General features: G+C 40.3%; 1 protein-coding gene across 1 annotated transcript in view; it reads left to right on the top strand.

Moving 5' to 3' along the window:
- The window catches only part of LOC122798074 (collagen alpha-6(VI) chain-like), a 1097601-nt gene that overhangs the window by 916244 nt on the left and 156320 nt on the right, over positions 1 to 25037 (top strand). Inside the window, exon 32 of the mRNA XM_044066731.1 lies at positions 21746 to 21808. Coding sequence (XP_043922666.1) covers positions 21746 to 21808 — 63 coding nt within the window. The remainder of the gene's footprint in view (positions 1 to 21745; positions 21809 to 25037) is intronic.

The raw sequence follows: 25037 nt of genomic DNA, 5'->3' as shown, positions 1-25037 counted from the left end.
AAGAAAGGAGACAAGGCTTTGAGATTGGCCTCATACTTTTTAATGATTTAGACCCCTGATTTTCTTAATAAGAAAGTTTTGTGGGCATTGAAGTTGTGTTAAATATTTGGACAGGTACATACTGAAGGGGGCATTTTACTCAGTGATCAACATCATGAGTGCAGAATACAGTGAAATGATAACATCCCTGGCCCTGGACTTTACCCTTATTAATAAGCTGTGCAATAAAAAAAGGCTTTCTTACAATAGTGGATACATGGCATACATGGCAATTGAAGAACAGTTCATTGGCTTCATAGGTTCCCAGGTCCCTAACTACCAGATCAATTGTTAAGGGTGTGCTGGCAATGTGATAGTTACAAGGGACTTCTTGTTTGCTGAAGGATGCTGATATACATTTTGGGGGCATTTAGTTTTAGTTCATGGTTTTGACACTACCTATTGGTTTAGAAAAGGTCCTCTTGGAGGATCCTGGTATCCTTTAGGGAGTATATGATTGCACCAAGTTTACAGTCATCTAAAAACTTGATCAGACATAAACCCTTAAATAGTAGCTTTGATCGCCGAGAAGTAAATGCCAAAGCAGAGTTGCCAAAAGACTGGACCTTGGGTACAACACTGGTGTGAGGTCTTTTGGAGGTGTTAGAGCAGCCCATCCTAAAGTCTTGGATCTTTGTAAACCATTTTCTATCCAATTAATTGTATAGGGATTAACATAAATTAGCTGGGATAGTTTATCTATGATACCCAAGTGTGGGATGTTGTTGAATGCCTCTAAAAGACCTAGATATGCAGTGTGCACTGATTTGCCCTCATTCGTTGCTTCACTAACCTCCTTGATTAAGTCAACCAAGCTCTTTGGAGGCTGACAATAAATAGCCTCTGTAGGGGGTCCAACAGGTCATGTTTCAGGCTGGACATTAAGCAGCCCAGTATACTATTCGGGCTTGTTCTACACGCATACATTTACAGCTCTTGAAAAGGTCAGGTCTGCTTCCATAAATAGCATGCCCCTTATTTCTTCATTTCTTATACTGCAAACAATTTTGCCTCTTATTATGAAATTATACAACTCATTAGATCCTCAGTCTTTATTGTGATTCTGTAGTTCAGTGAATGGTATCAGCATCTGTAGTCTCTGGAGGACCTTGTACACTCATAAAGAACAAAAGGGGAACAAAAAGGGGAACTTCATTCTTAGCTTACAATAGTTCCTGAACTTATAAATTGCTACTGCTAATGGCTTTTTCCTGTTCCAGAAAAGTAAATCCATCAAATATCAACTCTTATTAATTCAGAATGCCAAATCACTATATTGTAAAAGGATAAGGGCATTTGTCTTCAGACAGTTTAAGTGGCTCCTTCGGATTCTCCAAAACAATCAACGTCACATGCATTTGTACTAAATAATAACAATCACGGGATCATAAATGTACCAATATAAAATTAATACTTTAATGTCCTAGATGTAAGGACACATTTCAAAGGTAGGACATTGTCATCATGTTTATATAAAGTGCTTTACTCTTTTATTTTTGTTTTAATAGCGTACATATGTTCATAGATTCTATTTTTAGCATCCTAGTGGTCTTGCCAATATAAAACAAATCATACCCAGAGCATTAACTAATGTAAACAACATAAATTTTTGTAGGCAAAATGTCCAGGAAAACTGTAACATATATTGATTAGTCAACAAAAATGTGATTGTCCAGCTAATATATCTCTGCCATAGTTGCAATTGTAATACTTGTAAATGCCTTTCTTAGCTGTACATACATTTCTTCTTCCTTCTTAAAACAAAAACACACATTTAAACTTCTCTTTTTAAGAAAAACAGGCTTTTCTCCTAGAATATTCTTATTTTTTTTCAAGAAAATCCTTAAAAAGCTTCAGGTTATCAACAATAATATTCTAAATTTCATAACAGCTCAATGCAACTGGAAGCAACATTACTATATTTCTATTGATTTCTGACCCCTTGTCATGTTAACACTGACATCTTTTGGGTAAATCATGATACTATGTTTCTCATTCCAAACAGCAGTAAAACCTTTCTCTGTTATTTTATCTGAACACTGCCTCACTTAAATACTCTCCTTTATGGAGTTAGCCTCTAATTAAAAACATCCTAATCACTCACTGTATGTCTAGTAGCACTAAACAGTTGTCCATGCACAATAATCGCTTTTAGGTGTCTCACATGCATACTACATTACAAAGTAGTTTTCTATTACTAGTATTTTTTGTGAGTCATCAGTAGTTTGCCTTCTTGTTGTAAATTAACAAATCCAAAGTTCTTATTGACTGAATATTGTTCTCAAGAGAAAAAGGATAAAAAGTCAGTAGAGTGCTCCCATCTGTTTATAAAAATGAAAAGTTCTTTTATTACATACGTGCATTTCAGCAGGAGCTTGCACTTGTCCATAGCTATGTGCTAAAACTGGGCTCAAGCTCAATGCAACAAAGTGCAACATTGTAACATTTGTTAAGCACCCCCCCTAGCTCCTGATTATAGTACAGATAACACACCACTTGAAAATGAATTATGTTGTGGCAGACTTGAATACTTGGCTGAACAGCTCCCTTGCATTTGACCATCATGTTACAGCAGTGGTTAATAAATCGTTCTACCCTGCACAGCTCATAGCAAAAGGTATTTCTTCAAAATCAGAATAAGCCCTTACCTCCTTGTATTCTGCTCTGATTAGTCACATCATTGAGTACAATTCCTCCTTTAGCATATCAAGCAATTAGAAAGACCCCAGAAGTTTATAACTAAAAAGATCAGGGGCTTAAAAGACCAGAAGTACCAAGAAAGACTGGAGGGTGAGTTCCTCTATCCAGTGTCATATAGATGCCTTAAGGGTAACGTGGGCCTTGCTTATAGGGCTATAAACAAGGAAGAATAGTGGTCCTGGATGCTGGGCTGTAGTCCCAGTGATAAAAGACAAAAGAAAACAACAAAGAATTGTATTTTTATTTACTTTTTTTTTTTTTTTTTTTTTTTTTTTTTATAAAACAGTAGTTTTAGCATTACTGCTACCTCATAACTGTCAACCTCTCAGTACAAAAAATCTGGACAAACTAGAAATAAGGGGGGACAGAGGCTCAAAAATAGGGACAGATTTTAAATATTGCTCTTATAAACTTAAAAAAGTTGCTAGAATCACAGGTATCTAATTATTATGCATTTTCTGTAAGATATGAAGTCTGAAACTGAAATGTCTGTCATTATTCAGTATTATTTAGTGACTTCAATCCTCAGTGATTTGAAACTTTTGCTACCATTATTGTTATGGTAATTGGAGTTCCAAAGTGGTACACTGAAATGTTAAAAAAATAAATCTTATTAGTCTGTTTCTGTCCACTCCACACATGGAATAAGGCTGCCAGGCCTTATTACAGATCTTTCTGCATTCTTCAGTTGGAAGAAACATCATGGGAAAGCAAATGTTGGGTTGCTGTATGAAGAGTGTGGAGCCATTTCTGCTGGCTTAGGTTGCCTCAGGTGAGTGTCTCAGCCCATGGCCTGAGATTAAACATACAAGATGTAAACTACTGTTACAATATGAGCACAGGAGAAATGTATAAAGGCCAGGCCCACTATGGACCTGGGAATTATATACCCATCAGCCTGACTAGTCTCACCTGCAAGGCTACTGAAAGGGTCATAATAGACCTAATAAACTATGATATATAAAAAAATCTTATAAGACTTGACCCCAGGTAGTTTGGCTTTGTTAAAGCTAGAGCCTGTCTAATGAATCTGGTAATTTTTTTGAGAGATTAACACAAGCTATGGAAATTGGCCACACTGTCCACACAGCTGCACTTGACCTTGCCAAAATATTTGCTACTATACCACATTCCAACATTATTAAGAAGCCAAGTGCTCTCCAAATCAATACATATGTAATTTGATAGCTAAAAAATTGACTGAGGGACATAACTTACACTGTGAGGATGGCAACTGTATCCGCAGAGAACATAAAAGTTACCAGTGGGGTACCATAGGGTTCCATGCTGGGACCTTTGCTATTTGGCATATACTTCTCTGATCTTCAAATCAAAAATCAAGAATTCTAGTTAACCAAGTTTGTTGACAGTTGTAAAGTGGGTATTACACTTGAATCCCCAGATATAAAGAAGCTACTAGCAGAACATACACATTCTAATAGCTGATGCGCTGAAATGGACTCAAACTAAACACTAAATAATGCAATAGTGTTGTATTTGTAAACATAGCCTTCACCCAGTATATAGTATAGAAAATACCCCCCTCCAAAATGAATCTGTTCTGACAGTCCTTGCATCAAGGGTAGACAGCTATTTATGCTTTGACCATCATGCTGCAGTAGTGGTTAGGGCATACTTCTATATTGCACATCACAAAGGGTAATTCCTCTGGGTTCAAAGATGTCCTGACCCGTGTCTATATTTTGCACTGATCAGGCTCATCATAGAATGCATTGCCTCCTTTGGGATGTATCTTATCAAACATATCAAGCAGTTAGAGAAACCCCAAAGGTTCCTGACAAAAATGATCATGAGACTTAAGGATCTAAGCTTTCAAAAGAAATTGGAGGTCTTATCCCTTTGTTTAGTGTCCTACAGATGCCTTAGGGGTGATCTTTGCCTTGCTTTCTGGGCCATTAATGATTTGACAGTCGAAGACATCTTATTTCTCCTCAAATGAAACAGTTCTGTGAACAGTAGAATCAGAGATCTGAAGCTGCTTCAGCAAATAAACAAATCGTGGTAAAGATACAGATGGTCGTGCAGTGACTACCACTTTTCTGGAACAAACTTCAGTCAATGTGACACACTATATTCCTTTAAGAAGGGCTTAGACAATTTGGAAGGGTATTCTTAAATTCACTCCAGATATGATTGCGTACCACTGTTTGCAAAAGGAGGAAAGCTGTAAGGGTGGGTGCTGGTAAAGAGTAACTGGCTAGATGGCTCATTTGGCTTGTACATTTTATGAGTCTAAGATTCAATGATTGTAAGATGCAAGCTATATATTTTTATCAGGCTGGAGGGAGCTATTGGTTAGGCTTGTAATGGTTGGCAGACAGATTATCTAGTTCTCACCTATGACCCTATAACCATCTTATACATGTCATCAAAGCAGTTAAGAACATGAAAAAGAAACTGCAAATGTTGCATAAACTGAACATAAAAATGAATCATTCTCCCAAAATATCCACCAAACAGGCCTTATTTTAATAAAACAATGAGTTAAATATACTAAAAAATAAAATAAAAAAATTGACCACAAACAGCAAATCAGAAAACATCAAGATGAAATTTTACCTGACTAATTACCAATAATCTACTTATATACTTATACTACAATATACTGTATTGTGAACTAATCTAAAACTATGATGCAGTGCTCCACAAAAATGTTACAACAAAATGCCCTAAAATCTTTTAAAATAAATAAAAATACTACAACTTACCTCAAAACTAGTGGGGCATTCACCTGTGAGAAGAGTCAGTTCACAAAGACCCACGCAAGCAATATAAAACTCTGTTTAATAAAGAACTTACAGTATTATTACATGTTATTGAAAAGAATGTGAAATCGAAATTCAAACTAAACAAATAAACAAGTGAAAACAGGAAAAATGGATAAATGGAGTATGTGTGGATCTAAACCATAAGAAACATAAAGTATTTAGTATACTGTAAGATAAGGGAACAGTGTCATGATTCATACTTTCAAACTCATCACAAAACATGCTCTGTAATCTTACAGTACCTGATATTTCCTACACCATACTCCAGGACCCCACATAGTGTACTATGTGTTACTAACAGTTTGCACTAAAGGAGCAGGAAGTGGCAAATTGCAATGGGTAGATGGAAACTTTTTTTTATTAATTGCAGATATTTAAGAGACCCTATACTGCTCAGCTATCTTGCATGTGTATGGATATTACAATTTATTCTGAAAATGTAGGTGCCATAGGGAAGACATAGGATGTAGCAGCAGTTAGTATATCGGGTGAGGAAGAGTTTGTGTTTTCCTTTATTCCACTTTAGTGCTCCATTCTGTAGAATTATTTCAGTGCTGGGCAGGAATGTCCAAAAAAAAAATTCCATCCTGATTGCTGTGCTGCATTTAGTGAACCTTGGAAAGGTCTGGCATGTCATTAGAGATGGCTTCTTTACTACAGTATCCAAGTGTTGTGACTGCCAGTTGAGAATGCACTAAAATGCAGCACATCAAGTCAGCAGAGCTGAGCTCTGACTTACATCTTCTACTGGATGATTGTATTATTGAGGCAGGATGTACTAGAGCCCTAGTAATGAGTGACACCTGTGCGCAAACACCACCTCCTAGCAGGCCAGTATGTCACCTACACATGCAAGCAAGTCAGCATACAATTCATATATTCATATTTCCTACATTCATGCCGATTAACTAGCTGAAATGCTGATTCCACCAAGTCACCAAAATATTTCCTATCAGCAGCCCATGCATTTAGGCATTTTAAATTACTGCAGCATTTCAGTCTGATAAATAATCCCATATTCTCACTACATTATGAATAATAAACTTATCCCTCGATTGACTGTAGTTAAGTTTAGTACATGTATTATGTTGATTTGTACTGCTATTCAAATCAAAAAACGTGGAGGAAAAGAAAGGTTCTACACAGTCCCTAAATACCAAACATAACACAAAATTTAACATCAGTCTGCATGCTGCAGTCTACAAAGTAAGCTGTCTGAATAGTTAGTTGACATTAGCACAGAGTTCTCTTTGTAAATCTCCGCTAATGTAATGCTAACATGTTCATGTCCTATAAAGCCAGAATGAAATGTTATATTCCACACTAGTTTAAATAAGAAACTTATAATTATTACACAGCATCTTGGGAAATCATGATTATGAATATGACATAACACCTTGGGATTTACAGTATTGTAAATTAACTGCACCATTTCCAGTGGTGTTCCACACAGCAGGGACATGTAATCTATGAATTTTCACTTGTTACTAGCAGTAATCGGTAACCATCTGAAATGTCAGGCCTCACTAAGGAGGCTGAATGGCCATAAAATTACCTTGCATATATCAAGTACAAGATAACCTTTTCTTGAAATATGCCCTTTTCTCTGAGGTATGGAGATCTTGGAATTGGTATCTACGTAGAAGTTCAGGGGATGTGGGGGGCTTGTCCTCCACATTGGTGGTATGGAAGGGAGACTTGCATCCCTGCAAAAAACAAGTTTAAAGGTGAAAAGTGATGTTCTGTACTTGCTCTTCTCATGCACTTTTATTTTTTTTTTTGTCAGTGTGTCAGCACTTAGCATTACAAGTGCCAACATTTTAACAGGGATCTGTAGGAATCCCTACAGCTTTCATACTCAGCACTTCTGAAAATGCATGTTCTAGACAAGTATGGTGTTTCCTTGATTTTAGGCTTACCAAAGTGTATGACTTTACATTTATTATAAATAAAGCTAAATCAAGAGTTCATGGCTGAAGTGCTAATTTAAATACTAAAACCTCTGCCTGACTACACTCTGTTTCTCTCTCTCCCACGGGCATCCCTCAGTAGAGTGCACAATTTCATTTAAACACATTCAAAGGTCCAACAAAAACAAAAAAAAAAACCTGAAGCAACTGCCTGCATACAAAAACACGGATTGTGGAACCCTGTACAAACCAGTAAAAGCTACTGCAAGTCCTACTTTTCTCAACAGACTGTGAACAGTGTAGGTCTATTATAATCTTCTCTCTGTCATACTTCTACTGATTATTCTGCTGTGCACACTACTGAACCCCCCCCCCCTTTTTCTCCTCCCATTTATTGTAACAAATATATACATTTTTTCCAAAGCTTTGCATTTATTTTATATTCTTATATTTTATCTTATATATTACATTAATTTTATATATTTATATCTTATTATCCCATTTATTCTAACAAATATATACAGTTCCCCAAAGCTTTACATTTATTTTATATTCTACTTCCCTGATGCTCTACTAAATTTGCTTTTGAGTTCACATAGATAAACAGACGCCTTTAGGTACTGACCTGGGCTAGCTGGTTGATTGTTTTTCTCTTCTCACAGCTTTCTCCAAGTCCTGGTTCATAGCCCCCCTTTTCTTGTTCTCCGAACATAATTCTATTGTAAGTTTCCTAGCCCTGTCAAACCTGTTTTCTCACAGCTTTCTCCAAGCCCTGGCTCTTAGCCCCACCCCTTCTCTTGGTCTCCTAACATAATCTTATTGTAAGATTCCCAGCCCTGTCAATCCTGTCTATTCCCTCCCTCTTCCTCTTGAGAGTTCACTTATTCCTCCCCTCAGCTGCAGTGCCATATTTAACTACTTAGACCATCTGCTCTCCCTCCAGATTTCCTACCTTACTGATAGTGTTCTTTTCAGATAGCAACTCTGCAGTTGGTTTCAACCAGCTCTGTTCACTCTCACTGTGCTTGGACTCATTCCACTCCCATGCCCTATCCCCATTTCCACCCACCCCCACATCAATTACATTTATACTTACTCTAGATCTTCCCCCCTACCCCACCACCCAATTATCCCCCTCCAATTCCCCTCTCATTACACCACAAGCCTCACCTCTTCACTTCCCCTCACATTACATCATTAGCCACAACTCTAACCAATCCCACACATACCCAACATCTTAACTCACCTCATCATTACCCCATCAGTACAACCTCTTCTCAACACCACATCTCACTATTGCACACAAATTCTCACTCTTTTAGTCACCCACATCCCATACTACAATGTCAATCTCTACTATCAGTACTCTACTTACCTTAACACTCTCTTTCAATATCCTACTACATCTAACCTCTTGACATTATTCATCTACCTGTTTCTCCCACTGCCCATTATCGGTCTCTCCCCATACAGTCTCAACACACCACTTCCTTCTCACAAATTTTAGCCAGCCTTTACCAACACAAGCATATTATTATGTACCAGAGTAAAAATCGTCCCAACATCACCACAACAATATTTTCTCTCTAAGAATACACTACTCTCCCATATCCTATAACAAACCTATCATTATGCAAAGACATACATCCCAACCGGGGTCCCATCTCCTCTCTGCTGCAACCCCTCAACTCCCATAAATCAATAAACTTCACTACAATTAACCTACAAAACATCAAAAATAAAATACCTGACTTCCATGCATGGATAGCCCACAACAAACCCGATATTATTGCTGCAACTGAAACATGGCTAAAACCTTATATTAAGGTCACAGAATTCCTTCTCCAGATTTTGCCTGTCTTAGAGCTGACAGACCCTGAAAAAAAGGTGGAGGCATCTCTCTAATATACCCCATGACATTCACTATTGTCCCATATACAAAACCCATTCCACAGTTCTCCACAGCCAGACTTCTAGTTTCTTTCCTTAAAATGAATAATTGCAAAAACCTCTGTGATACTCATTTACATTCCCCCAGGCAATAACATCCCAATTCCTGAGGAAATCCTTGCCTGGGCATCTACTAACATAAAAAATGAGACTATCGTACTGGGGGATGTAAATATCAACTGGCTAGACATATCCCCACACCACTCTAACTGCAATATCAGTCTATATAAGTTCACGCAGCTAGTTAGCACCATAACCAGGCCTGACCCAAATAAGATCATGGCCACTGGTACACTGTCCAATAGTATAACTGACCATTTACCAGCCTTTATACAACGTGAATGTACCACAACAGTTAATAAACATCAGCACAGGGTTAATAGAGATAAATCCCAGTTTTGTCCATCTAGCTTTAACCAAAGGTTGCTTAGCATCTACTGGGATGTACTAAAATCACTTCCTCTTGATGAGGCAGTTGAGTTCTTCAACTCAACCTTCCTCAGCATACTAAACAATTTAATTCCCCTTAGACAAAAGAGAGTAAAGACCAACCATGCCAGTTGGCAAACAAGATCCACTAAGGATCTCATGAAACACAGGGACAAATCATGAAAAATCTGGCAAAAAAACAAAAACCCATCTGACCTCGCCCAATACAAGCAGCTCCAAAACCAGGTTAAGCACCTAGTACTACAAAACAAAAAAGAACACTACCTTACATTACAAAATCAACACAAGCAAAACCCAAAGAAATTCTGGAGCTCTTTCAACTCTTTATTAAACCTAGGCTCCAGTAATAATCCTTGCCTAGACCCACATAAAATACCCATTGAAAATGCTGCAACCTTAAACTCCTATTTCATAGATACTATAGCCAGTCTAACCACTACCTTTCTCAAGACCATCTTGTCCACCACAGACCTCTCCACAGCTAACACCAGTACACCCCCTATTCCCAACTTTACTCTGTCATGTATACTCACCTTGACTATTAAAAAATTGCTTCTAAAACTCAAATCGTACACAAATGCCCCTGACAATATACCCCCAAATACCTGCAAATCTCAGCCAACTTAATTGCTTACCCTATCAGCATACTTCTCAATAGATCTATCCAAGAATCCTATATGCCCATCATCAGGAAAAAAGCTTATATCTTCCCTCTACACAAGGGGGGCCCAAACATAGACACCACCAACTTATGCCCCATTGCTATACTATCACCCATCTTTAAGATTCTATAAAAATGTATTAATTTTCAACTTCTTCACCATCTGACTCACAATCACATCCTGTCCCCTACCCAACACAGATTTAGGCCAGGACATAGTACCACTACTGCCCTAATATCCTTCATGGGCACTGTCAACCGAGGCCATGACACTGGTAAAATCGTATCTTCATTATTTCTTGATCTTTCTAAAGCTTTTGATACTATATCCTGCTCTCTCCTTCTAACAAAACACTCTAACATAGGTACCTCACCTCAAACTCTAAACTGGTTCACTAATTACCTCACTAACAGGCAACAATCAACTAAATGGCGGAACTCTTACTCCCCTTTCCTAAACACCACCATTGGTGTTCCTCAAGCCTCCATTTTAGGCCCACTTCTGTTTAGCATATTTATCAATAACTTCCACACCGCACTCTCTCAAGGCTCAGTCCAGTACGCTGATGACTCCACTATCATCTTCACTGCAAACAACTCCTCAGAACTACACCAACTCACCCAAAACATCCTCACCTCCGCCGAAATTTGTATGTCTAATAATCATTTTGCCCTGAACCCCAACAAAATCAAAGTAGCAATCTTTGCCCCCAAAAAGTCCACATCCCTACAAAAAGAAAACTTCCATTCAATCCCTAAATGGTACCACCATTGACATTGTACCTAGCACAAAACTCCTAGGTATCATCATAGAAGAAAACCTGCAAATCCAGTCCAATGCCAAAAAGACACATTCAAAGTTTGGCAATCTCTACCAACACAAACATCTACTCAATGCATCAGCCTGACTTTCCCTTGCCTCTTCTTTTCTGTTACTCTCTCTTTTATACGGTGCCCCCCTCCTCACCAACATTCAGTCCTCTCTAAAATCCAAACTAGACTCATGCTAAAACAAAATTGCTAAGTTTGTAACTAATGCCTCCTACTCATCCCACCACTGCTTATCATTACACAACCTAAAATGGCTTGAACTCCCCAACTATCCCACTACACCTCTTAGTTTAAGTTTGCTTAAAAGTTAAACTACAGGCTAATACACTCAAGTGTACTAGCTTTTGATAGCATTTAATCGAAAAGCAAAGCATTTATTGTGTTTTCTGTTCTGTCTGAGAAAAAAAAAATTTTCTTGTTCTCCTAACTTTCCTGGCTAGTTTGTTCCAGTGATCAGATTTTGCTGATCCCTGGGCTTTGTCTTGGTTCCTGTACTTCTCCATTTTTTTTGTTTGGTCAGGGGGAAGTTTCTTTACTCACCAGTGGGAGTGGGGAGTACTGAGCTGCCTGTTTGTCCTCAGAGGAGTGGTTTAAGACAGTAACTTGTAGTTCAGTGGCCATTTTGGGTCATTTCCTGCCTTTTCCAGCCCCCTGCTATAAAGCACGATTTAGCTGAGTTGCCAGTAGAGCAGCATCGGGCAGCGCCGGTTTAACAAGGTTAAACTTTTTCTGGCTCCATAAAGTCTGTTCTTCATTTTTTCCCTTAGAACTGCTCTACTAGTAACCTAAACAGTATATCCCTTGACTAAAAAGCACAGCACTTGTTCCTAAAAGTTTTTTTTTTTTCTCAAAAAAAAAAAAAAAAAAGCTCAGCACTTGTCACTTCTATATTATACAAAGTCCCTCACTTGCGAAACCCCCCCAGGAGTACCCACCTCCTTACTAAGTCCTCTTTTATTCAGTCTCATACCCAACTTCTTAATTTTTCTAGCATGTCGAAGGGCCAGATGCTGGCGTCCTCTCCTGCCCAGTTGGTGAATTTGGGAATATTGAGGCAATGTTACAATTGCCTCATGTACATAGACAACCCTCTCCTCCTCCCACATAACACAAATACTTGCGAGAGATGCAGCTATTTAGCCAAACTGGAGGCTGAGCTCTCTCAACTCAGGACTGGCAAGACCAGACAGGAGGAGAAGGCAACTACACACACCACAAAACCAGCCTCACATAATGCTACCACACCACTGAATCAAACACATAAACACACAAAGACATACTCAGAGGCTCTGAGTAAAAATTTACCTAAACAGCAGAGGCCTCCAAAGCAGACACCCAAACAACTGCTACCTCAAGACACCCCACAAGCAACACATAAGCCACAAAATCAGTGTGCAAAGCAGTCACAGCCCTTAAGGCCAAATACAACACCAAACATACTTGTCATAGGTGACTCCATAGTCAGACACACTGACGTCCCACTCACCAGGCTGAACAAGGAGAGGGTCACAGTAAGCTGCCTATCGGGCGCTAGAATCCGCCACATAACACAAGCATTCGGGTCACTCCACGGCAAGTACAAATATGACACAGTCATTGTCCATGCTGGTGTGAACGACCTGAGACGTACCTCCCTGGACTACATGAAAAGAGACATAGAGGAGCTCTCTGATTATGTAGCCCAGGCAGGTATGACCCTGACCCTGAGCAGTATCCTTCCTTCACCAAGATTGATGCCACAATATAGAGACAAGATGATCAGCTTTAACAATTGGCTTAATGTCTGGTGTCATTCAAAGCGGATCCAGTGTCTGTCTGCCTGGGATGACATGCTTGACAAGCCACGCTGCTTCGCAAGGGACGGCTTGCACCTGTCACCCCTGGGATTCCGGATATTGGCTAAGGCTCTTGCCACCTCCATAGTGCCTTTTTTAGGCAAGGCTCAAATTCTAAACCTACCACCCTAGAAAACAAAAATGGGAAGAAACTGAGGGTAATGCTGTTCAATGCCAGAAGTCTAAATCTCAAAATGCACGCACTCGAGGCCCTTCTCAGTATGGAGAACATCGATGTCTGTGCTGTAACTGAAACCTGGTTCAAGGCTCCTGAGAGCACCCCGGCACTATTAGGTTTTACCTCATATCATGCGATCCGGCCCCAAAACCCGGACCACACCACAAAAGGAGGGGGTGTATCCATATTCATAAAGGATACCCACACCTCCAGGTTGGTGGCAACGCACAAAGCTTTGGAAACCATCCAGGTGCAACTAACCATAGGCAAAACTGCTCTACAAATTGTAGCATGCTACAGGCCACCCTCTCAAACTCAGGAACCCCACACAGCCTTCCTGAAGACACTGGAGGGTATAAATGTATCTCCAAACACCATCATATTGGGTGACTTCAACTACCCAAATATAGACTGGGAACATTACTCAAGCCCTAACTTTCTAGCCCAATGGTTCCTGGAGTTCATAAATTCAAATGCCATGGAACAGCTAGTCACTGTTCCCACGAGAGGAGAAAATATACTAGATCTCATTATCACAAACATGGGGACAAAATGGCCCACACCGAAGTATATCCCTCATTGGTGAGATGTGATCATAAACTAATCTCACTGGAAATCCACATCCCGCCCCACCCCAAACAAAAGACCACAGTGAAGAACTTCTCTAAAGCAAACTTCACACTACTCAAGACTGGTGTGGTATCCTTCAAGGCCCCTGAGCCAGTGGAAACCACAACCCAAGCTGCGGAAGCCCTTACAAATGCCTTCTATGAACACCTCCAGGACTGCATGGATCAGGCAATCCCAAATAAAACCAAGACTCTTTCCACAAAGGGCAAACGTCCAGTCTGGTGGACCCCAGCCATTAACAAACTTTACAATAAAAGGAGAAAGCTATTACATGATAGAACAAAATCCATAAAAGGGAAGTCACCCCTGATCATTATTAGTAAAAAAATACGAGCACTCATAAAATCAACTAAGGCCAATTTTGAGAGAAAAATTGCCATGGATTCAAAGGACAATCATAAGGCCTTTTTCAGCTATGTTAGGAACCTGGGTGGAAACTCCCAGATATGCTCAGAATTAGTCCAAAATGATACTAAAATCACTGAACCCACAGACATTGCCAACATACTGGCAGACAGGTTCAGTGCAAACTTCATCCCCCTCTTCCCCCCTAAAGGAGAGATAACTATCCCAGCAGAGTGTAGCCTCCCAGACATCTCAAATGCGCAGGTGAAAGCTGCTCTCTAAAGCTAAAAACACAGCATCAATGGGACCGGATGGTGTCCCCGGCTGTGTGCTACACAAGCTAAATGAGGAATTAAACCCGCACATAAGGCAGCTGTTTAGTCTCAGCCTTACCACAGGATACGTGCCCAAGGAGTGGCATACGGCAACTGTGGTCCCACTCCACAAAGGCGGTGCCTCTACGGACCCTGGTAATTACTGCCCCATAAGCTTAACAAGTCTAGTCTGCAAAGCTATGGAGAGGATCATAATGGAGCTCATAAACAAAGTTATAGGGGACTTGCAGACATTGGACCCGACCCAGTTTGGCTTCGTCAAGGGCAGATCATGCCTTTTGAACTTGGTCGACTTCTTCAAAACAGTCACCAAGGCCATTGATGAGGGAAAGGCAGTCCATACAGCCTACCTTGACCTTGCAAAGGCTTTCGACACAATACCCCACTCAGGTATTGTAGAAAAACTTACCAGCTTTAATGTAAACCCATATGTCACAAGATGGGTTGCAAACTGGCTTAAGGACAGAACCCACAGGGTTAGAGTTGCTGGCGCTATGTCAGACTCCAAGCCGGTCACAAGTGGTGTCCCACAGGGCTCGGTCCTTGGCCCCCTATTGTTCGGCATCTACTTCTCAGAAGTACAGGCCAACATGGGAGGACTTTGGCTGACAAAGTTTGCAGATGACTGCAAACTGGGCACCATAGTGGAAAGTGCATCCGACACGGATATCCTTCAGAAGGGACTCACAGAAATAGATAGCTGGTGCCAGAGCCATGGCCTGAAGTTAAATGCCAAAAAATGTATAGTCATACCTTTCGGGAAAAACAAGGTAACCCCAAGCTACCATATAGGTGGCAATCCACTAAGCACAGAAGAGGTTATCAGGGACCTGGGGACCCAGGTTGACAGTGGCCTTTCTTTTGACACTCACGTTGCTAAAGTGGTTAGAAAGACCTTCTACATTGCCCACCTGATCATGAAGGGATACACATCCAGATCTAGTGAGGTCATTGTTCCCCTGTACTCTTCACTTATCAGACCAATGATCGAGTACAATGCCCCATTCGGGATGTATCTCACCCGACATCTGCAGCAATTGGAGAGACCCCAAAAGTTCTTCACCAAAAGGATAAAGGGACTCCAAAATCTGTCATATGCTGCCAGATTGAAGAAACTCCAGCTCTATTCAGTTGCATACCGTCTGCTCAGAGGTGACATGTGCCTGACATACAAGGCCATGTCCAACCCAGAATTAATGGACATGCTCCACCTCAAAAATTCCAAATCCACCAAAACCATTAGAGCAAGCGACTTAAACCTTAGCACGGATATAAATATGATGTGCTGGAGGGATAGATTTATCACTCAGAGACTCCCTATGCTGTGGAATAAAATCCCAGTCCATGTGAGGCAGAGCACCTCGCTGGCTCTGTTCAAGAGAAATCTTGACCTGTGGATGGGAGATCGTAGGTTTACCCCGGGAATCATCTCTGTGTCACTGCTGGACAGAGGCACAACAAACTAATGGGCACAGTATTTTTTCATATAAGGGGTGGCGTAAGCCACAAAACTTTGGGCTAGGCTTATAAATGCCTTAGGGCAGATAGCCTAGTATAAACCTATGAACCTATGAACCTATAATCCATCCATGTGCCCTGCTCTCTCTTCTATACTTACTTTATACCATCCTAATAGACCACTCTGATCCAACAACCAACTGCTCATAAATGTAGAAAAACCCAAACTTTTGGCTAACCAGATGCTTTACTCCTTTACCATCACAAAACGTTGGAACTCCCTCCCCTCAACACTTAGATCCACCCGCTCATTAACCCTCTTCAAGACATCTCTGAAACTACACCTCTTCTCATCTTGGCTGTGCACATGTGCTAACACCACATCTCATATAACCTAACTTCAACCATCACAACTATTCTCACCCCCACGCTAATACTCTGGAATCCTCCTTTCACATCCACCTGTCTTTTACTTACTCTGCCTCTCCATCCTTTCCACTTTCCTCTTCTACTAACCCTCATTGTCCTACCATTGATCCCTCCTGTCTACTTCCTTCTTTCCTAACCCTTATACACCTACCATTGAACCAGGCGAGATATTCAGGTACTCTCACAGCCTACCTTAATATCATGCCACCACTTATATCAGCAACAATATCCACCGACTTTCCTGATTCCTGCAACAGGAGTTATATAGCCTTTCACTCAGCTATTACACCTCCTAAATGTGTGAAAAGTTTAAGTACCTAGTCTCTAATTAATTCCTGTATCTGCTTTGCACCCACTGCATGGAGTCCTGTATACATTTTGCTAGCTGAAAACTACTCATATGGAATGTTTTTGTGTATATACTCTGTATTGCTTGTATAATATCTTTGATTTGAGAATGATTACTTATGTACTGTTTTTTTCACCAATTGTATAAGCTGCCAATAATATGTTCTAAATATCTTTATTAATGTAAATTCTGTATTGTATGTGAAATGTCTTATATGTGGAGCTTTTCTCCTTGGGACGCCACTGAAAATGGGCACTTCTGGCCCAGCTGGACGATCACGGTAAACAAATGCAAATAAATAAATGAATAAATCATTTAATAATTGAATCCAGGTTCTCATTAATGTTCTCATACTCTTTCAGTGAAGGCAATAAAGTACCAGGTTTACAGTTATCCACATATTCAGAGAGCCATCCGAGCCTCAATCCTGGTAACAGTGGAAAAAACTAGATAAATGCTGTTGAGCCCATTACTGAGTATGGGTATACACCAGATGGAATTGGTAGTCATGGTGTTGAATGTCCTAACACAGTTACCCTTTGCATTCTGCCATTAAGCCAGTTTTCAACCTGCTGTCCTATAAATGATTGAAGTCACGAATCTGAAAGGTCTTACTAATTCCAGCCTGTGTCAGGGTTTCAAAAACCTTGGCAATATCCAATAAATCTGTTGCATTATGCAACCTTTAATCTTGTGTCATATTTATAGGGTTATAGAAGTCTGTTTAGCTGGTAAAGCCCAATTTTTCTGGAAGTAAAACAAGATGATACTCAGGAAGAAGTGAGGCATGGGAGCTGCCATACTTAAGAATCACAACAACACAATGTTCATAGGTTCATTGATATATACTAGCAACTGATCCACAAGACCGTTTGCAGCTTAGCCATGTGATATCCAATATTTGCATCCCCTATCCATAAGAGCAGAGATGGGGTAAGATAAGGGAAGATTTTATGGGTTTCCTTCCATTCATTGAAGATATTTCTGAGTATAGCTAATAAAATCCTTATGTGTTATGGAGAGGAAGCTTACTCCACAGGAAGGGGGTTCTCTGTGAGAGGTATCAATCAATACCCACAGGTCCAAGTTATTAGTGTAATTTTCCATTCTGAAGTGGTTATAATACTTAGTAAATTAATGAAAGCACTAAATTTATACAAGGAGCTGCCTATGTCCGTGTCTTTTTTTCATTTTTTTATTTTTAATTTCGGAAGTTGTTTGTTTTAATTTATATTGTGGTATAGATTTAGGTCCCCGCTGCAAGTATTTGTAGGGCTTCCAGTTTTTCAATGTGTAAAAGATCAAGTAGAATAAAATCAGTTGCAGCCTTCTAGGCCTAGCAGAAGGTGCCAAGCAACAGTCTATAGGTGATAGAATTGAGAAATAGGTCTTTGAATCACTTGGTTTTGCTTAGGGAACTCATGCCTCAGAGTTTTTAGTGAGGAAACATTGTGGTCTTTCAAGCCTGAGGGTTGTGTGTGGATAGATGCATACCAAATGAGGTACTATGTTCAGGAATGAGCCTAATGAGAGAAGAGTACAGGGGGACTATGACTTCTTCACATCTGGAGGATTAGCTTTGTTAGGTAGATAGATTTCCTAGCAATAGCTGATACTTGGTGGCCGAAGGATAGTTTACGGTACCCCATCCACTCATCCAGGTTCCTCTTAAACAGTGTCATAGAGGTGCTCTATTTCACATAAATTGGTAGCCTATTCCAAAGACATGGCCACCGCATAAATTCTTACCAGGGATAGTGCCCACAACCCTATCAGAAATGGGCAGTCATTACTAAATGCAATCCTGTGTATTGACTAGCATTTCAGTGGTACTATATTGGAATTAAATGGCTAGGCTTGAAATGATCTCTGGGTCTTCAGGGGCTGCACCCCCCCCCCAAATTATATATATACCAACTCTGAGATCACACTACAGTGAGAAAAGGCTAAATTTCCCAATCCTCACTGGACTGTGATCTCTGTTTAAAACCGCTGAGACAGATTTAGTGTAGCCTGTGTTTAAATGGAGAAATGTTTCTTTAACTGAAGACCAGACTTCTGGTAAGTTCTATAGTTCGATGTTCTGGGTTTCAATATTCTGAGGTTTTGATTAAACGGAGTTTCGCTGTTATGGGCCTGCTGTTTTAGACAAAATGCAGGGAACCCCTTCTATATACCATAATAAGCATTTTCTTTTTTAACCAAATTTTCCAACCACATGTTACACCATGGACAACTATTTTCTTACATTTAATTTTAATATAAGGATCAGTAGAGTCCATACACAGTCTCTACAAATTTCACCAGACCCTGTTCCTCAGTTTGTGCTCTACAACATTCTTAATATGGCTTCCAACATGGTGCAACTGATCATAGAATAATCCTAAACAGTGACTGTAATTGATCTGAGGGTATCACAAAACAGAAACTTGGTTATTGTCACATAAACAGGGTTACTGCCACATGAGCAGAGGTGCCCAAGGGTACACTTGGCATTACTGAGTTGACAAAATTGCCTCTGTTAGTAAAAACTAGGTCAAGAATATTCTTGGGTCTCATTGGAAAATTAACTATTAAGTTCCTGTCAGATGAAAAGTCTAAAAATTCATAATCAAAATGGTTAATACAGGAATAGACTTACAGATCAATTTCAGGGTAATTAAAATCCACAAGAAGTAATGTAATATCATCTGAAATTCATGATGTCGGACACTCAATAATTCTACAGAACATCTCCTGTGCATTCCAGATCCATAATGTACAGTATGCTGAATGTCTGAAAACTGAAGGAAGTTACCTAGTGCAACCCCTAGCACCACATGTCTGTGTATTAATCTGCCCCTGATAGATGAATGAAGAAAAATTGTAACTTTCCTCCACTCCTATCCTGTTGTGTATATAAAAAACTCAGTATATTCAGACTAATCTGTTCAAATATCCATGTTTCAGTTATAACTGTATTATTTTATCATCTCTAGTAATCAGAGCTTCTAACTCATCATATTTATTGACAAGACAGCAAGCACTTCATAGTAAAATTTCACAAACTTATCAGATCCCACAGAAATTTTGGATAAAGTAACTTAAAGCCTTAAAACAGGGGTATGAACATAAAACAGATAATCTACATAGGAACTAAAGTGGGAATGCAATAGAGCATAAATTTTCTAGTTTATGGCTAAAGACAGGCTTGTCAAAAACATTCAGTTAAGCATGCTTACTGATGACCGTTTGAGTCAAACAGCTACAAAGTGTAGAGCCATGCTGCCCATCCCTCGTACATACTAGTGTGCATGTGTAGCAGCTGCCCATCCCTTGTACATACCAGTGTGCATGTGTACCAGCTGCCCATCCCTCGTACATACCAGTGTGCATGTGTACGAGCTACCCATCCCTCGTACATACTAGTGTGCATGTGTAGCAGCTGCCCATCCCTTGTACATACCAGTGTGCATGTGTACCTGCTGCTCATCCCTCAGCCATACCAGTGTGCATGTGTACCAGCTGCCCATCTCTTGTACATACCAGTGTGCATGTGTACCAGCTGGCCATCCCTCATACATCCCAGTGTGCATGTGTACCAGCTGCCCATCCCTTGTACATACCAGTGTGCATGTGTACCAGCTGCCCATCCCTCGTACATACCAGTGTGCATGTGTACCAGCTGGCCATCCCTCATACATCCCAGTGTGCATGTGTACCAGCTGCCCATCCCTTGTACATACCAGTGTGCATGTGTACGAGCTACCCATCCCTCGTACATACTAGTGTGCATGTGTAGCAGCTGCCCATCCCTTGTACATACCAGTGTGCATGTGTACCTGCTGCTCATCCCTCAGCCATACCAGTGTGCATGTGTACCAGCTGCCCATCTCTTGTACATACCAGTGTGCATGTGTACCAGCTGGCCATCCCTCATACATCCCAGTGTGCATGTGTACCAGCTGCCCATCCCTTGTACATACCAGTGTGCATGTGTACCAGCTGCCCATCCCTCGTACATCCCAGTGTGCATGTGCACAAGCTGCCCATCCCTTGTACATACGAGTGTGCATGTGTTCCAGCTGCCCATCCCTTGTACATACCAGTGTGCATGTGTACCAGCTGCCCATTCCTCATACATACTAGTGTGTATGTATACCAGCTGCCCATCCCTTGTCCATACTAGTGTGCATGTGTATCAGCTGTCCATCCCTCCTGCGTACCAGTAATCATGTGTACTAACTAGCAGTCCTTCCTCAATACCAGTGTACTCATGCCAATCACTTTTGTGTGCCAGTGTGCCTGTCACTCTGCAGAAACATTCTGAATAAGAGAAAATGTGCAAACTGCTGTTATGACAGAATTTCATCATTCTGATGTTGCTAATTGTAAGAATGTAATGCCAAATAAGTTATTCAATATTTTCAACTACTTGTCCTTAAAGTGAACATGGACACAGTGTACACATGTTAGAAGAGTACTTGTATCTTAGGTCTCCCAGGGAAGTATGCATTATGTAACCTTATATTTAAAGTTCAAAATGCCTGTGGTAATTGAGCCATTACAGTATTACTTGGTGATAATTTTCTGAGGACTTAGACTAATGACAACTTAAGTAGCTACCTGCTGTGGCACAGCACACACACATACTTCTACTGAATTTATTGTGTTTTATTCCTGCACAATGTGAGAATGCAGTTTGTGTTTTTTTTATGCGACAGGCTCATCAAGTGCTTTCAGCTGTAGTGATAATGTATAGATTAGAATCCCCATATTAAGAATGTGTCCTATTTAACAGTAGGCCTCTTTATGTTAAACTTCATGAGGAATGAAGACAGGGTGCTGTGGTAACCATATAATTTCTCTTCTTCCAGGGTAATGCTGGTGCAAAGGGTATTCCAGGAGACAAGGGAGAAGATGGACTACCAGGCCAAAGGGTAATGTTACAGCACAGCTGCAAGTCATTTATGACATCTATCTTAACAGTGCAGTAAACTACTATAAAACTATTACAAACCCATAACTAGTTGTAGTACCTGGAAAAACTGGGGCAGAGGTTTATTTCCACAATGGCGAGCACTGAAAATGAACTGTTTTGCTCTAATAAATGTTTCCTAATTTGTCATTATTTCATCAACTTGTAATTGACAATGGCAGGAGTTTATCTATTATAAAAACATGTCAGTTGCTATTCGCATTATTCACAGAAATTGTAGTAATGTATTTCTATTAAAAAAAAACACCTGCCTCAAGTTTCAGTGTCAGCATTTAGTCAAATGATAAAATATTCATTGAGCTGTATCATACTTATATCTACAATCTCCTCCTCTTTCCCCTAATGCTTGGCACCTCTCTCTCACCATTTCCTTTTCTATGATTCCTTGCTAGATGTTTCCCCTGCTCCTCCCCAGTTAACACCAGTACATCCCAGTACCATTACTCTACTTCCACTGCAGTTGGAACTTTTCTTTCTAGTTCAGCTTTTATTCCAGCTTCCTCTGTCCTTAGTGCTTCTCTGTCTGTACCATTTTTCTATATTCCCCTTTGTTTCCTGCTCATTTCTCCTTCCTGTTTTATTTCCTCATCTTGCCTATTTTTCACACTTCATCTTTTATGATTTTTCCCCTTCTGCTGCTTTTATTCCATCCTGAAAGTGTTTCCCCAATTCCATCTTCTCTGTAATTGTCTCATTCACTATCTGCCCTTATCAGCTTTTGTAATTATTGCTTCATGTCATGATCTTTCTACTTGTAGCTCACCCGTCTCCGTCCCACTATCTCCCCTTGTTCATTCTTTGTCTTTATTATCATTGCTGCTGCTACATGTATCTAGCCTGTATTTCTCACCATTTAAAGGGTTTCCTTTTTCTTTAGTATCTTGTCTAATCTACTGGCTTGAATCAAGCAGTTACTAATAAATGTGTAATCCCTCCGTATATTCTTCCACTTCCTTCCTTCACATTCCTAAATTTGTTTTCATCTTTATACTGTATTATCTTTTGCCAGTGTGTCTTTCTTGGGATCTAGTGTGACACTGAATTCCCCTCCAATGATTTCTTCTCCATTCCATTTTATCTGATTCCATGCTTCAAAGAAACTGCTGTAAAATCTATATCCTTGTTTGTGGTATACAGGTTCCCTGCTGTTCATCTTCTTCCATTTATTCTTCCTTGACAAATGGCCCATGTCTCCTACCCACATGTCTGTACCCTTTTAGTCGTTATATGTAATCCTTTGAGAAAAGGGTGGTCACTCTTATTGCCATTCCCATGTTTCCCCATAGGTCAGTGAGTCAACCTAGGCCATTGCTTCCACCATCCCATGCTGGCCAGTCTAACATCTGAGTCACTAATCAATTTTAGGTCTTCTGAGTCACAATATGTGCTTTATCCAGATATGACAGGATTGTAGCTGAAAGCAAACTATTTTACCAGAGATGTCAGAACTGCAAAACTACATTGCCATCTTTTAAAGTTATGAGAAATCTGTACCTAATTCCTTTCAGATGAAAAACAATAATGTCCAAATTCAAGGAACTAAAATCATTATCATCAATCCCCTTTTCCCCATTTTCTACATGGGGTTGGGGTATCATATCAACTGTTCCCACCTCTGTCTTTTCAATGCCACTCTCCTACCTTCTTTGACACTCATGCCTGACTGTCACAGGTCTTCTCTTACACCTCTTTACAGGATACCCTCATTTCCTCTTGTCTTCTTCTATTCTATTCCAAATGTTCTTCACCAGATTGTCTTCTGCTTTTCTGCACACGTGCTTAACCATTGTAATCTATTCACTTTAATCTTTTCTGCAATTAGAGCTACTTTGGCTTCTACTCTTGTGTCCTCTTTTCTTCATCTATCCCACAGTGTGCATCCTATTACTAGTCTCAGGCACTTCATCTCCATCACATCTAGCTTCTTCATCTGGTCTTCCTTTACCACCCGCATTTCTGTACCATGCAGTAGTAATTGCACCACTGTTTTGTACAGTTTACTTTTCCACTTCTTTGGCATTCTTCTGTCAGACACTACCCCTGACATTCTGTGCTAGTTAGCCACAGCCCCTCTGATTCTAGCTTTGACCTCCTTATTCAGACTTCTCTTCTTCTCAACCACCCCTCCCATATACTTGAAGCTGTTAATCTGTTCCACTGATTTCCCTTCTGTCTCAGTTCTCAGCTTCTCCTGATTTCCCCCATTTGCTGCCATTACAACTGTCTTCGCCCTACTCAATTTCATCCCACGTGCCTTCAGTTTTGCTTTCCATTCCCCTATCCTATGCTGAAGTTCTTGCTCAGAGTTTGCCTGTAATGTTACAATATCTGCATACAGGACCTTTGTTGCTCTACCCCCTCCATTCTGTTTGCTAATGTTGTCCATCATCAGCATGAATGGCAGCGGACTCAAAGCTGAACCTTGATGCACACCCACTCCCACTCCCACTGGAAGCCCTTCTGTGAGACTGATCACTGTTTGTACCTGAGTCACTGAGTCCTTGTACATAGCTTGGACTAATTCTATCAATGTTTCTGGGACTTTGAACCACTGCAGTACTGCCCAAATCAGCTTTCTTCAGACCTTGTCATATGCTTTCTCCAAGTCTAGGAATGCCCAGCTAGACTCTTTCCTCATTTCTAGATTTTTCTCAAGTATCTGTCTCACGGCAAACATCAGTTCAATCATGCTGTATCCTGATCTGAATCCAAACTGCTCATATTCCATCTTGCTCTCTAGTAATCTGCATATTCGTTTATCAATCACCCTCTCCAGAACTTTCATGCAATGTGATAGGAGTTTGATGCCTCTGTACTGCCCACAGTTGTAAATGTCCTCTTTGTTCTTGTGCACTGGCATGAGTATGCTTATTCTCCAGTCATCTGGGATACACCTTTTTCTCCATGCTGCTTTGAGTACCCTCAGGAGCCATTTCTTCCCTACCTCTCCCAGCAGCTTTATCACATCTGCTGTAACCTCATCTGAACCTGCTGCTTTCCCTGGTTTCATTTTCCTTAGTGCTGCTCTTACCTTCTTCTAGGGTGGGATCCTCTTCTTCTCTCATCATAGGCTGTTTCTGGGGAAGTACAGCCTCTATGGGGTTTTCTTCATTCAGAAGGTGCTGGAAATACTCCTTCTATCGGCCTTTGATGTCCTGTGGACTGGTGAG

Source organism: Protopterus annectens, chromosome 3.part1 (genome assembly GCF_019279795.1).
Source record: "Protopterus annectens isolate FY-2018-M chromosome 3.part1, PAN1.0, whole genome shotgun sequence".
NCBI classification, from domain to species: Eukaryota; Metazoa; Chordata; order Ceratodontiformes; family Protopteridae; genus Protopterus; species Protopterus annectens.
Note: the sequence above shows the minus strand (reverse complement) of the source record. Positions and strands in the feature narration are given on the sequence as shown.